The 14,889-nt window shown below is 37.2% G+C and overlaps 1 protein-coding gene across 1 annotated transcript in view; it reads right to left on the bottom strand.

Annotated features, from left to right (window-relative positions):
• The window catches only part of LOC135082871 (5-oxoprolinase), a 64,230-nt gene that overhangs the window by 41,983 nt on the left and 7,358 nt on the right, over nucleotides 1-14,889 (bottom strand). The window contains exons 6-11 of the mRNA XM_063977635.1: nucleotides 10,754-10,851; nucleotides 10,008-10,115; nucleotides 8,792-8,944; nucleotides 2,362-2,501; nucleotides 2,221-2,288; nucleotides 1,397-1,530 (exon numbers count right to left, since the gene is read on the bottom strand). Of these exons, the coding sequence (XP_063833705.1) occupies nucleotides 1,397-1,530; nucleotides 2,221-2,288; nucleotides 2,362-2,501; nucleotides 8,792-8,944; nucleotides 10,008-10,115; nucleotides 10,754-10,851 (701 nt within the window). The remainder of the gene's footprint in view (nucleotides 1-1,396; nucleotides 1,531-2,220; nucleotides 2,289-2,361; nucleotides 2,502-8,791; nucleotides 8,945-10,007; nucleotides 10,116-10,753; nucleotides 10,852-14,889) is intronic.

Here is a 14,889-nt window from a genome sequence, read left to right as displayed (position 1 = left end):
TATCGCTCGCGTGTAATTATATTGCTGTCGCGACTGTGCGACGGGCGCCCGCAGTGAGTGTGCGAGCGCGTCAGCAACATAATTACGTGCGAGCGACAAGGATAGGCAGCTTGGGGTCATTGGACGGGATTCTACGTGCTCACGGACCAGGCTTTAGAATATTCGTAATTTATGGCAAATTGGCCGCTGTTCAGTGTTACTATTGTAATAAATGTCATTCGTATGACAAGGAGGGATTTTTCGACAATTTGGAAGGAAACGACAGATAAGCGTCTCGATAGAATGGGGGTTACTACTAAGGCTAGTAGATTTTGTTGTAAAATGATAACTGAAGAAACACTGGCTTTTATGCACGACTTTGCGAAAAGTCTTTTTTACCTAACGTAACCCCCTTTCAAAAATCGGGATATAAACTATCCTTTTTTAATATCTTTAAAAGCTAATTCGGTACAGTGTTATAAGAGTAAGCAAGAAGACATTTATATTCGCATTAAGTACGGATGATGCACGGTTAAAACGCGGATGTGAAACTGGGAGCAACGGTCCAGTTTTACATTGGTAAACCCGTATTTCATTGGTACCTGCGTATTTGTGTATCAGCACGGTGGCTATTCCAAGCTGGCGAGCCACCGCATGACGCTACGCATCGTGTCGTGGTCCCTCGCCGTGGTCAGAGCTCTATTAGGATCGTGTACCTGTGTATTTCTGTAGCAGAACAGTGGCTATCCCCAGCGCATGACGCGACGCGTCGTGGTAAGTAAGGACTTGTATATTAAGGTTATGTAAGAAAGAAAGAAAAAATTTTTATTTGGCACCAAATTACATGCACTTCTTAAAAATCTACACAAATACAAGTAAAATAAAAATTATATAAAATTTAAAAAAATAATAATAATAATGGTACCAAATTGGGCTCCGCTCAGTAAAGGCAGTGACGGCGCAGAACTCGTCACGGCGACTGGTATTCTGCGGAGTCCATTTGCAGAGGAAAAGAAGGCGCATAGCCTCAGCACACAGACAGCCGACAGATTATGTGTGACTCAATGACTCAATTACACTAAGCCTTCCCGCAACTTTGCCCGCGTATAACATCAGTAGGGGGCAGAATGTTAAGTACCGGTATTCTTACTTCAGCATTTGCAAGTTTAATAAATATTTCTTGTATTTTACACGGAAATTAAAAACTGTTGCAGAATTTCTAATAGATGGGGGAATATTGTTCCCGCACTTTGTTGCAGAGTAACGGAAACTACCTCGGAATGCAGCGGTTTTATGTGTGGGGTACGTGAGACGATCGGCAACTCGTGAGTTTCGCTGAGTGAAAGTTAATTTGTCGAAGAGATATGATGGATTCCGGCTCTTGATGATACCAAATAGCAAACCCGCGAATATGTACCTGCGTATTTATGTATCAGCACAGTGGCTATCCCCAGCTGTCGAGCCACGGCGCACGCGTGTTGACCGCCCGCGCCGCCGAAGCATGCCAGCGCGTGTTGCGACGCGTCGTGCCCTCGAGCCGTGGTTAGGGCTCTAAACAAAAGTATCAGAATAGACAATTTGACTACATACCCCAATAATTCGAAATCACAACTTTTTAATAATGACACTTCATACTGGTCTTAAAAACATAACTAATTTTAAATTACTTGTAAGTTACGATTTTTGGTTGCATTGTAATTGAAAAAAGTAGTTTAACTGAGTGGACAAAATAGTGACGTCACTTGCTTGTAGTGCCATACAAAATGTATGGGAGAGTTTCGCTTTGACAGGTTTAAAAAGTACGTCAATTGATTGGTCAACATGTCTATTACAAACATTTTATTTTATAGTATAAAAAAAATGCTACAGTGCAAAAAAAATTAATCTTTAAAAACTATCTTCTGCCTGCTGCTTCATCCGCGTTTTATTTAGTCCACAGTCTGTCACACAAAGTCGATTTGCTGGTCCTTCGAGCCGGACACTTCGATCTATTCCACTTTGATCACCTGGATTTGATCATCCAGGTGTTCAAAGCGGACTCCAAACGACACTGGTGTTCTTTGATCACCCATGGATAAGAATTCCACTTTAACCACTTAGATGATTAAGTCCAGGTGATCAAAGTGGAATAGTAGACCGACACTTTGTCATTATTATCAGAAAATTATGTCTCTTCTAGAGGAATACGATTCGAGTTGGTGATTACAATAATACGAAGTACTAATAACACATTCCGTTTACCTGATCGGTCGGCACATAGCTTCGTTGGCAACATTGATGAAGCCCATGGCTACTTCTTCCATGCTCATCTGAAACATGCAGAAAAGTCATCAGTTACTTTTCAAAACTACTCGTACTTAATCAATTTACTTAAAATCTTACCTGTTTGCCTCCATCTTCTTTCAGGAAACCATTGATGTCATTGGTCATCTTTTTGAAGGCTGCAACGGTCGCATCTTTGTCTAGAGGCTCGTTCTCGTTGCGCCCAAATATTTTCGGAAAGTATTCGGGGAGCAAGCGGCCTGTGACAAAAAACAAGTAGATAATACAATCAGCACATTGATCTAAACGCGCCGGTAGTTTGTGTTGATTAAACAGAGTAAAATTTAAATCATTGGTATCCTTTTAAAATGTCTACTCATGATACATAGCACATTCCCCAAATATGAAACAAATTCACACTATACAGGTACTATTTTGCAATAAAATATATTTCAAAATGTATACTGTGTTGGCTACTGGCTTTAAGGTGGGTCAAGATACAGATACCTACAATTATTTTGTTACATTACTGCGTATGCGCATCACTTACAATACCAGAAAGTAACCAATGCCCCCCCCCCCCCCCTTCCTTCCTTTCTGTAGCGGAATCAAACCCCTTCCACTTTCCTGAAGTAGAAGAATCGACAACTTCCTCCTTCCTAGAGCAGAATCGACCTCATCCCCTTCGTATAGCTGACTCGGAAAGCCTAAAAAGCCGCCGCAACCTGCAGTCTATGTGTAATCACAGAATAATAATAAGTACTACCAGGCCTGTTCATCTCTGCGAGTTTACATCGAAAACAAAACACGCACGATAACCCACCTACAGGATACTATTCGACAAGGCGTCACATACGAGCGAACATTGACTCACGCACGCGTATTCTTGTGTATGATGGAAGAAAATAAAGAAAATGGTGTACTAAATACTGTGCAGTATTTAAGGCTTGGTATTTCTGCTAAAGTAGGTATTTCACGCTGTCAAAATCTGCGCGCGCAATACTTCGCCGAAGACAGCGCGCCAAAGAGCTCTCGCGGCTACACAGTATAAAAATACCAGTTGGTTAGGTTAGGTTGACTTCCTTCCGTTCAAGCGTCACACTCACAACACTTTCTAATACAAATCATATCCAAGTGATACAAATTAAAACACCTTTCAGAATTTTTGGGAATATATTTTAGAATCGAATAAATATAAAATATAACTGCCAAAGTAAACACGGTTCAAAGAGGCTTGGCATCACCCGACCTTCCGGAAGTTCCGCGCCGGCCAAAATAATTTCAAGATTACGTCACCCGACCTATCGGTAGGTCATTTAATGATCAGTTCATCAGAAAAACATTATATGATCAGTAACTCGTAGTAGCGATTATTTAGAGCTTGGATAATAATTTATAGTTGTTGCAATTCACGAAACTTTGCATGTGGTTAATTACATTAATCAGTACACGCATCAATTTTGTTCAGTCTTTTTGTTAAAAAATATCATACTAAAATTGCATACATATTTGTTTCTATTGGTCTGGGTGTTTTCTTTCCATAATTTATGTACAACGTATTACGGGGCTCTGTATCGAAAATCACTATGAGCATCACACGCGGTTACCTGGCGCAGGCACCCGCTCTAAGCACTCATGGGAGTTTATGCAGAGGTTGCTAGAGTTTGACTTTGAGTTTTGTTTATAGTCATTACGAAGCAGATTTTGACGGGAAACTGCACTGTCTTGAATTCGAAAGGGTAATTTGACGGTGTTAGGGGAATTCTAGGAATAAATGCAGAGCCTCCTCATTGAGATTGAGACATTTCAATTTGAGATTTCACTTGACATTGATTGCAATCTGACATGGAGTTTTCAAACACTTGTAAAAATAAAAAGTAATTAAATCAAAAGCAGTAAGTATCTACACTGGTCATCATAAAAATCGACCCACCCGCGACAGGCACTTTCAAACGTATGCATCCCCACTTCACACCAATATTACTATACTATATTACCATTTAAAAGCCTAGTTCTAAACTTCATTTCATTAAAGGAAAGGTTTTTAACACAAAAATGTGTCTGTAGAAGAATCCAGAGTTACTTCTTCAAAAAATAGGTAGTTACGCTTGAACCAACTTTTATGGCTATAAAACTGTTAAGTTGGGATTAATCGCTATCCATCTGTTAAAGAGGACACGTGAGATCATTATTTGGTTTTATAACCATAAAAATTGGTCTAATTGATCCCAGAGGTGAGCCCAAAGTGAGGTCTTTTTTCAAGTTTTTCAAGTCACATTTATTGTATATGTTAATCGTTTATTAGGAAATTAAATGTGTTTTTCTTTAAGGATATTTATTGGGCTTTCAAATAACACCAATATTGTTGGGGCACCATGATTGTGTCAGTAGAAACGAGTTTTTGTGTAAAACGTAGGTGGGCTGATTTTTGTAATGACCAGTATAGTATTGATATCAACTTCGACGCAAATGACTCCCAAAATAACTTTCTACCCCTTTCACACGTTTGTCATGAATTATAATGTTAAGGAATTGTTAAGTAAAATTTCAAGTAGATTGAACCAAAGAATCACTGTCCCATACAATCTTTGCCCCCTTTTTTCACCCACTTCATTTCATGACCCCATTTCGGAAAATCGGATGCCTACGTCATACAAAGAACACACATTCCAACTTTCAGGTCTCTACGATATCCGTCAGTCATTTAGGACAAAGCATTTTTACTAGTTGTCCAATACTCTAAAGTTCCAGGTATGTCATTGACAGGAGGGCGCTACTATCTTAATGGGTTATTTATTAGTCCCAACTTTATGCCACTTGACATTTCAGAATCGTTTGACTTTAGATACCTAAGCGATTTGATATTCAGAGTCTTTTAATGAAATCAAGTTCTAAAATAACTTGAGGTGTTGTACCCGATCAAGCTTTTCATTGCAGGACAGTTAAATAGTTTTATTATTAGTTTCTTCTTTAATTAGTCTTGATTTGTCAGAGTAGGTAAAGGCCCCATGAGAGCAAAATTTAGCTTTATAATAGTTTTTAATTTTTTTCTTGAAATATTTGACGCCTTGTAACCTCTCGTTAATATAGGTCCACACAAATAAAGAATGTTTGACTTAGACTTTAATAATTAATTATGCTGTACATAATTATAAATAAACTAGCTTTCCGCCCGCCGCTTCGCCCGCGTAGAGTTTTTCGGTTTTTATATAACCTATTACACTCAGATATAATGTGGCTTTCTACTGGTGAAAGATTTTTTTAAATCGGTTCAGCAGATCCCGAGATTACCCCTTTAACAAATATACAAACACACAAACTTTACCTCTTTATAAATTAGATAAAGATAGGTAATTTGAAACTGTATTTTGTTTTATTCTTTTTTTATTTTAAACATTTCACAATCCAAACTAATATTTACTGTAAGTAAATGCCAAATATTAAATATTAGTTTGGATTGTGAAATATCCTACTTCCTACTAATATTATAAAGGCGAAAGTTTGGATGTCTGGATGTTTGTTACTCTTTCACGCAAAAACTACTGAACGGATTTTGTTGAAACTTTACAGTATTATTGTTTATAACCCAGATTAACATATAGGCTAACACTTATGACGATATGTGACAAATAAATTTCAATATATAAATAAGAAGTGTCTAAAAAGCGCCATCTACCTAATCGTCATTAGTTAAAATCTACAGCGCTGGACAAACTACTGTATGACGTTCGTAAATATTCATTCGGGGAAGCCGTGAAACGCCATCTATCAACATGTTATCTAACGGGGGTAAAACGAGGTCTACGCGAACAAAGTCGCGGTCGGCCGCTAGTTTATAATAGGTAGCTTTCCCTCCGCAACCTTATTGGTATTCCATGTATGTGTCTTTTAACTGATTTTTGTAACACATTTCATGTAAAATTTGTCCAGTTATAACTCCATTTACATCTGCATCTGTAAACAAGGGTTCATGTTCTCCAGCCCAGATGCCGAGTAAACAGAATCGTCTTTCAGTGACGTGCAGCTGCCCCTATATTTGACCCACTGATCTATTTTTTTATTATTTATTTGTATCAGTGTCAGTGTCTTCTAAAGAGTGTAAGACGATTGTATGTAGGTACTATTAAAATGTAATTTTAGCTCATTGGTTTTGTCTCATATTTGAGGAATGTACTATGTATCATGAGTAGAGTCTTCGTTTAAAAGGATGCGAACGATTTAAATTTCAATAGGTAGACAAAATTGATAATTCTTAATTATCAAAAATTTTAGCTTTCTCCAGTAGCACTGATATTATTATACTGTGACTCATCAAAGTCATCATTGTCAAAAATATTGACAAATCGCGAACTGTCACGGCCATAAAACTGACACGCGTCCGTCCTCTGTAAGCGCCACCGCGCGACTGATTGAGATTGTCCAAGCCGTCATGGACGATTTTTTCCACATTTTTTAACATAGTAACTAAATAAGACGCAATATAAAAATTTCATCCGTTAAAAGCCCTCAAGTTATTTCTGGACTTTAGTTTAGTAAAAGATTTAGAATCTCAAATCGCTTATTTTAAAAATAAAACCATAAATAGAAAATGAATAGAGGTAACTTTGGGAATTTATTCTATCGAGTCAACTTCATCAAATCGTGTTTCCATCCGTTAATAGCCCTAGAAAATATCCTCAACTATGCCCAATAAAAATCTTAGCCTTTAATTTTACTGTTTAGTACCTCAAAAATGATAAATGAAAACCTCATTTTCGCCATTTTCTCTGCTACCCGGCCTTAACTGCCTAAATAATAATAAAAACACAGAATGTTCTTTTTTTAAGTTGCCTTAAGACACTGAGAGGTAAGTAAAACTTCTGTACGTAGTACTTATTATTATTCTGTGGTACTACCACAGAATAATAATAAGTACTACGTACAGAAGTTTTACTTCGCGAAGGTATTTAAAAAAATGTATGCTCAATGTCATTAACAATATGGTGTAATTTAGCTTGTCTCAAGAGTCAAGCAAGTTTGTCAGAAGTTTTGTTGACAAACGTCAGTGATCGGTACTGCGCCGAAGCTATAGGGCTGACTTCGGTAAAATGATGTGACGTGAGGTGCCAATCTGCAGAAAATGGCGGAGGAAATACATGATTTAGCATGAATTATCATGAATAATATTAACTACTTATTTACCTCTCAGTGTCTTCAGGCAACTTAAAAAAGTACATTCTGTGTTTTTATTATTATTTAGGCAGTTAAATACTGCACAGTATTTAGTACACCATTTTCTTTATTTTTTTCCATCATACACAAGAATACGCGTGCGTGAGTCAATGTTCGCTCGTATGTGAGGCCTTGTCGAATAGTACTCTTGTAGGGGGCAATCGTGCGTGTTTTGTTTTCGATGTAAACTCGCGGAGATGAACAGGCCTGGTACTACGTACAGAAGTTTTACTTCGCGAAGGTATTTAAAAAAATATATGCTCAATGTCATTAACAATATGGTGTAATTTAGCCTGTCTCAAGAGTCACCATTTTGTTGACAAACGTCAGTGATCGGCACTGCGCCGAAGCTATAGGGCTGACTTCGGTAAAATGATGTGACGTGAGGTGCCTGCGGAACATGGCGGAGGAAATACATGATTTAGCATGAATTATCATGAATAATATTAACTACTTATTTACCTCTCAGTGTCTTGAGCAACTTAAAGTACATTCTGTGTTTTTATTATTATTTAGGCAGTTAAATACTGCACAGTATTTAGTACACCATTTTCTTCATTTTCTTCCATCATACACAAGAATACGCGTGCGTGAGTCAATGTTCGCTCGTATGTGAGGCCTTGTCGAATAGTATCCTGTAGGTGGGCCATCGTGCGTGTTTTGTTTTCGATGTAAACTAGCGGAGATGAACAGGCCTGGTATCAGTGACAGCTATTCCTCTAGCAGAATCGACCCCCTCTCCCTTCTTAGAGCAGAATCGACTCCTTTCCCCTTCCTCGAGCAGAATAATAGTAATCTGCAGTCTCTTTAAGATATCTTTCCTCATACTAACTAGCTTACCAAGCAACAGGTTAGCATCAGTAACAGTCAAGGGCCCCCGCGTGTTGTAGCAGACTCCCCCCCCCCCTCCCTTTTTCCTGGCAAGATCGAGCCCTGAAGGCCTAGTGTGAGTTTTAAATGTGAGTTCGCGTAAAAAATGACATTAAATGTTTGACGGATTGTACAGCGCCCCTAGCGGGAAACGTTCAAAAATTAAAATTTTCATACATTTTTTAAACGCGCTCACTAGTGAGCGCGTTTGATGCAAACTCACACTCAGCCCACTGATCTAAAGAACATTAGATCCACCCCCTTGCAATTACTCTAAATCCTTTCCAACACTATAGTAGCTTACCAAGCAACAGGTTAGCATCAGTGACAGTCAAGGGCCCTCCTTTCCTATAGCAAGCGGGTCCCGGCTCGGCCCCCGCCGACTCGGGCCCCGCCACGAAAAGCTCCGACCTAAAGAAAAGCATTGATCTACCATCTCACTAGCCATTCCTATAATCAATTAGCTTACCAAGCAACAGGTTAGCGTCAGTGACAGTCAGGGGCCCTCCTTTCCTGTAGCAGGCGGGCCCCGGCTCGGCCCCTGCGGACTCGGGCCCCGCAACGAAGAGCCCCGACCTAAAGAAAAGCATTGATCCACCGCCTGCAGCCACTGTGTTGATATCTGGAAAGGTGGAAATAGTAATTCATATAATTAAAGATATTTGTCAAGATGTTTGCAAAGATGCATAAAAACTATATGTCGGAAGTTACTAGTAAATACTTCTGCAAATATTTGAACTACTAACTTTTGCCCGCAGCTTCACCCGCGTGAAATTTAGTTTGTCACAAATCGTCATAAATTATAGCCTATATGTTATTCTGTAACGTATAAACAATAATACTGTAAAGTTTCATCAAAATCCATTCAGTAGTTTTTGCGTGAAAGAGTAACAAACATCCAGACATCCATACAAACTTTCATATTTATAATAATATTATTTCCATCCCCACTTCCCACCAACATTGGTACCATTTGAAAGCCTAGTTCGAAACTTTATTTCATTAAAGGAATGGTTTTTGTCCCAAAAATGTGTCTTTAGAAGGATCCAAAATCACTTCTTCAAAAAATAGGTAGTTACGCTTGAGCCAATTTTATGGCTATAAAAATGTTAAATTGGGATTAATTGCTATCCATCTGTTAAAAAGGACACGTAAGATCATTATTTGATTTTATAACCAAACAAATTAGTCTACTTAGCCCCAAGTGAGGCCTTTTTTCAAGTCACATTTATAGTACCTGTTAATTGTTTATAAAAAAATTAAATGTGTTTTTCTTTAAGTTTATTTATTAGGCTTTCAAATAACACCAATATTGTTGAGGCACCATGATTGTGTCAAAAGAAAATCTTTAAAGTTCGCGTCGCGGAAGGTGCGATTTATTTGATGTTGAGTGTATTAGTAGGATGTGAAAAGTTAATCAAACGTTCTATTGCGCTACATTGACCTACTTATCATCAAAACTGTGGTCTATTATGTGTGCTACGTTTGCAATAACTATTACTATTCTAAAAATGGTTGCGAAATGCGTATGGGAAGTAACTGCAAAGAGTAAAACTTTCTAAAAACATTTGCACAAACATTTGTTCTGTGGCTGGCATTTTAAGGGTTTTAAAATAACTGTATCAAGTGTCTTAGACAAAGTGACATACAATAAAATTTTCTTAGATAAATGCTTTAATTCTTACCCAGCTGCGGGGCCTGTATAGTAACGCCGGCTGTAGTGGCCTCGTGTACGTGTTCCAAAGAGCCTGCATACCGCGACACGTCTGTAGATGTACCGCCCATGTCGAAACCTGCCAGGACATAAACAATATTCAAATTATAGATCGTGCCACCCACGAAGACGCGCCCCACCAATTTTTGGTCGAGGGAAGCGCGGGGAGTTTGATCCGAGCATCATTATTGTAGTGTGCGTGGATAATTTAGCATGTACCGATAACACTCAAACATTAGAGGTAAAATGATAGGGCGCGTCTTCGTGGATAGCACGATCTATCATTTATGTAGATCAGCGGTTCCCAAACTTATTTGGTCTACTGCCCACTTTGAGAATAAATTCTTTTTTAGCGCCCCCATTTTTGTAGTCAAGGGTCGAGTGCTAAGTCGGTGTCTAAGAGTCCTCCTAGTAGATGATATTATAAATCGCCTCCCACGCCTCTACACAATGCCCCGATTTTTTTCCGGGGTCTCTTACCGCCCCACTTTAACCTACAGCGCCCACAAGGGGGCGTTATCGCCCACTTTGGGAAAGACTGATGTAGATGGATCAACGATCTAGTGAAGGTCGCGAGAAACATCTCTAAGATGCGCGCCGTGATAAGATTTTAGACGACAAACTGTTATTGGTTGTTTAAACAGACTATGAACGGCTACGGTTGTTTCCTTCTAGTTTGCTAGCCTATGTATAAGATCATCTTTCAAGAAAAAATACCTATGACTGGCAAGCCCGTCTCTTTCTGGTATGACGTCATAGCGTACCCAACCACACCACCCGCGGGCCCCGAAAGAATGGCTCGAGAACCATTAAACCTGTAAGAATGAAAGAAAAAATTGTTTATAAACATATTACTTTTTATTAAGTGATCTCCCTCAATTTTCAAAGCAACTAATAAAAAATTGAAGCCATTTTTAGTATTAATGATGAACTTTCTTTATAAAATAAAACGAAGACTTTCAAGACGCCATAGCTCACTTTTATTTTTCTACACACAACTGACAGATAGGCAGTGTTGCCAACTTTACATCACAGATTATGCATATTCTAACACCCCCCTTCAATGTTAAAATCATAAGCATTTGTAACATTGCCATGGGTATTTATAATAGACTACTTTAATAAGTCATACAATTTTAAATGCTTTCTTTTTACCTTTTAAACATTATACAATATTAAATGAACTTTAGATTTTATTTAACTTATACAATACTATTCAGTTTAGATGAACTTTCAATGAATTTTACATTTTATTTTTACTTATTTGCTGTTTACATTATTACATAATTTTTACTTATTTACTGTTTGTACATTATTTTACTTATTTACTTGGTTACACAATATTCAACTTAGATGTAAAATAGTTATGTTTAATCTCACATAGTGGTTTTGTAAATATATCAGATACATTATGTTCAGTTGGTACATATGTAATGTTAATTTTATGATTTCTAACTGCATCTTTAATATAATGATATTTAATGTCAATGTGTTTTGTTCTTTTACCATTTTCCCTATTAGTTATTATTTTTATAGCACTCTGATTATCAATCAAAAGCAAGGATTCAAAATTATGACTGTAGAAGTTATTCAAAATACCTTTTAGATAGATGAGCTCTGTTGTGGCTGAAGCTGCTGCTATGTACTCGGCCTCTGCAGATGATAGTGAGACGGTACATTGTTTTTTTGATGACCAAGATATTAAATTCTTACCAAAATAAGTTGCAGATCCACTCACACTTTTGCGGTCAGTTTTGTCACTTCCCCAGTCTGCATCTGTATATGTTATTAGCTGTATTGGTTTGTCAGTCCTGAAATATGTAAGTCCTTTATTAATAGTGTTTTTTAGGTATCTTAAAATTCTTTTCGCTGCTTTCCAGTGCTGTGATGTAGGTTTATCCAGGTATCTACTCAAGAAAGAAGTTGCATAGGTGATGTCAGGTCTACTTGTCACCGAAAGGTAAGTAAGGCTTCCAATTAGTTCTCTATAAGGTACATTTACTATCTCCTCCTCTTCTGTAGTTATAGGTTCTTTCTCCATAGGTGTTTTTACTGCTTTGCTGTCCTCCATTCCAAATTTCTTCAGTATTTTCCTTATCAGTTTTTCTTGTTTTATACATATAGTATCATTACTTCTGTGTATTTCCATTCCTAAATATTCTTTTATATCTCCCAAATCTTTTGCTTTGAATTCTGTCTGTAGTTTTTCTTTTATCTCTTCAAAATTCCCCATTACTAAGAAATCATCAACGAAAATTAGTGCCCAAGTTCCAGGTTTAGAGTATAGACAAACATCATATTTAGATTGCTCAAAGTTATTTTCAATAAAGAAGTTGTGAACTCTCTCATTCCAGCATCTCGGCGCTTCTTTCAATCCGTAAAGTGCTTTTCTCAGTTTCAATACTTTTCCTTTTTCTTCTTTTATTCCTTCTGGGTATTTTATAAATATTTCTTTTTCCAGGTTTCCATTTAAAAAAGCTGTAGGTATGTCCATCTGTCTTATTGGTTTATTCTCTTGTAGTGATATACTTAACAATAATCTCACAGTAGACATTCTAGCAACTGGTGCATAAACATCATAGGTATTATTTTCTTGATAGCCTTTAGCTACTAATCTAGCTTTCTTTGTTCCATCTGACTTTTGCTTGAAGATCCATCTAGTGTCAATAGCTTTATGTCCATCCGGTAGAATAGAAGATTCCCAGGTTTGTAGTTTTTTGTGAGCATCTAGTTCTTTCTTTATTGCTTCTGTCCATTCTGGATTTTTAATAGCTTCTTTGTAGGTAATTGGTTCTGTGTCAACAAAGGTGTTCAAACAATATGCTATGTTAGATTCACTACTTTCATAATCACTTTCATTATTATTATCATATGTCTCATAGTCTTTTAGGTAGTTAGGTCTTCTAATTGTTCTTTGCGGTCTTACCTGTGGGTTTCTTTCAGTATTCTGCCTTTGTTCATTTTTATCCGATCTATCTTTTAGTCCAATTGTGTCACATCCTGTATTTGAGTCGTCTTCATTGTTGTCACATCCTGTATTCATGTCATTTTCATTTTCTTCACCATAAGTATATCTTTGTTCCTTTTTTGTCTCTTCATTTATTGGTTTGTACTTAATGTCTTCCTCATCAAATCTCACATCTCTTGATATTACTATCTTGTTTTCTTTTGGATTCCACAGTCGATAACCATTAGGGGCATAACCCACTAATCTCATTTCGTGAGCTCTTTCTTCAAATTTATTTTCTTTGGGTAGTTGAATAGCCCAAGCTTTGCTTCCAAAAACACGCAGTCTACTCAGGTCTAGAGATCCAAACATGACTTCTGCTGGTATCTGAAAATTAATAGCTGATGAAGGACATCTGTTAAGTTGGTAAGCTGAAGCAAGTATAGCCTCTCCCCATAAATGTTTTGGAAGATTTGTCTCTAAAATTTGAGTTCTCGCTTTGTTGTAGAGAGTCCTGTTCATCCTTTCAGAAACTCCATTTTGTTGGGGTGAGTAAGGGCGAGTATATTCAATATTTATTCCTTTCTCTATACAAAAAGATTCTATGACTTTATTCTTAAATTCACCTCCATTGTCGCAACGTATTCTTTTTACTCTAGTGTCTTGCTGATTTTCAATGTTTTTAATATATTTAATTAAGTTATTAGTCGCTTCATCTTTACTTTTTAATAGATAAACTACTACAAAATGTGAAAAATCATCAACAGTTACCTGATAGTATAGTTCTTCATTAATCCCTTTTATGTTCACAGGTCCAGCTACATCAGTATGAAGAAGTTCACCAATGTGTGATGACCTCGGCTTCGGAGTGTGTGGAAATGGCTGACGAGTCGACTTACCCATCATACATGGTCCACATGGCTTGTTGGAGACAGGAAGCTGCATGATATTCAAACTGTGCCTGTTAACATGACCTAATCTGTTGTGCCATAAAAATCCTTTGCTGATACCACAAAAATTGTTTTCTGAAAATAAAGATGCTTTTAGAACAAATAGTTTTCCTTTACAATACCCTGTAATACAATCATTTGAATAGTTTTTGCGAATCTTTACTTCATTTTTAGTGAACTGAACATTACAATCTTTTTGCACAATCTTTTTGACTGAAATTAGGTTAAATGATAAGTTATCAACTATAAGAGCATTCAAAGTTAATTTATGACCGCTACACTTTAATGTTATTGTCCCTTTTTTCTTGGCAATCACGTAGTCTCCATTTGCAATATATATCTTCATTTCTGGTTCAATTTCAGTAATGTCGCTCATATACTTCATATACTTTTGTTGAATGAGATGTTCCGTGCATCCTGAGTCGATGATCCATTCTATGTTTTCTTTTTCTTCAAATATGTTGCATTGGTTCTCGGTTCCAGATAAGAATGTAAATTCTCGTTGATCTTCCTCTGTAGTTGCAGCATGACTTTGACTCTGATGATACCCTCTGCCTCGGCTACGACCTCTATAACCTCTTCCTCTATAATTACCACTTGTTGTTCTCGCTGCATTGGATCGACATTCAAAGCTCTTGTGGCCTTCCTTTTTACATTTGTAGCATATTATTGCATTGGTTTTGAATGCCATCTGGTGGGGTTGCTGGTTCTGTTCATCCTGTCCTGCACTCCTCAGTTCCTCATCCAGTAATCTTCCTTTCACAAAATCTAATGTTAACTTTTCATTCATAGTTTCCAGTGCCGTTACCAGAGTGTTGTATTTTTCAGTAAGTCCCAACAAAAGATAGGTAATTTTCTCCTCTTCATCAAGTTTCTTGTCTGCATTCTCTAATTCTCTGATTATTGACTCGAATTTCAGGAAATATTCCTCCATTTTCTCGTTATTTTGCAGTTGT

Source organism: Ostrinia nubilalis, chromosome 22 (assembly GCF_963855985.1).
Source record: "Ostrinia nubilalis chromosome 22, ilOstNubi1.1, whole genome shotgun sequence".
NCBI lineage: Eukaryota > Metazoa > Arthropoda > Insecta > Lepidoptera > Crambidae > Ostrinia > Ostrinia nubilalis.
The sequence above is the reverse complement of the archived record's forward strand: the minus strand, read 5'-3'. Positions and strand labels throughout refer to the sequence as shown.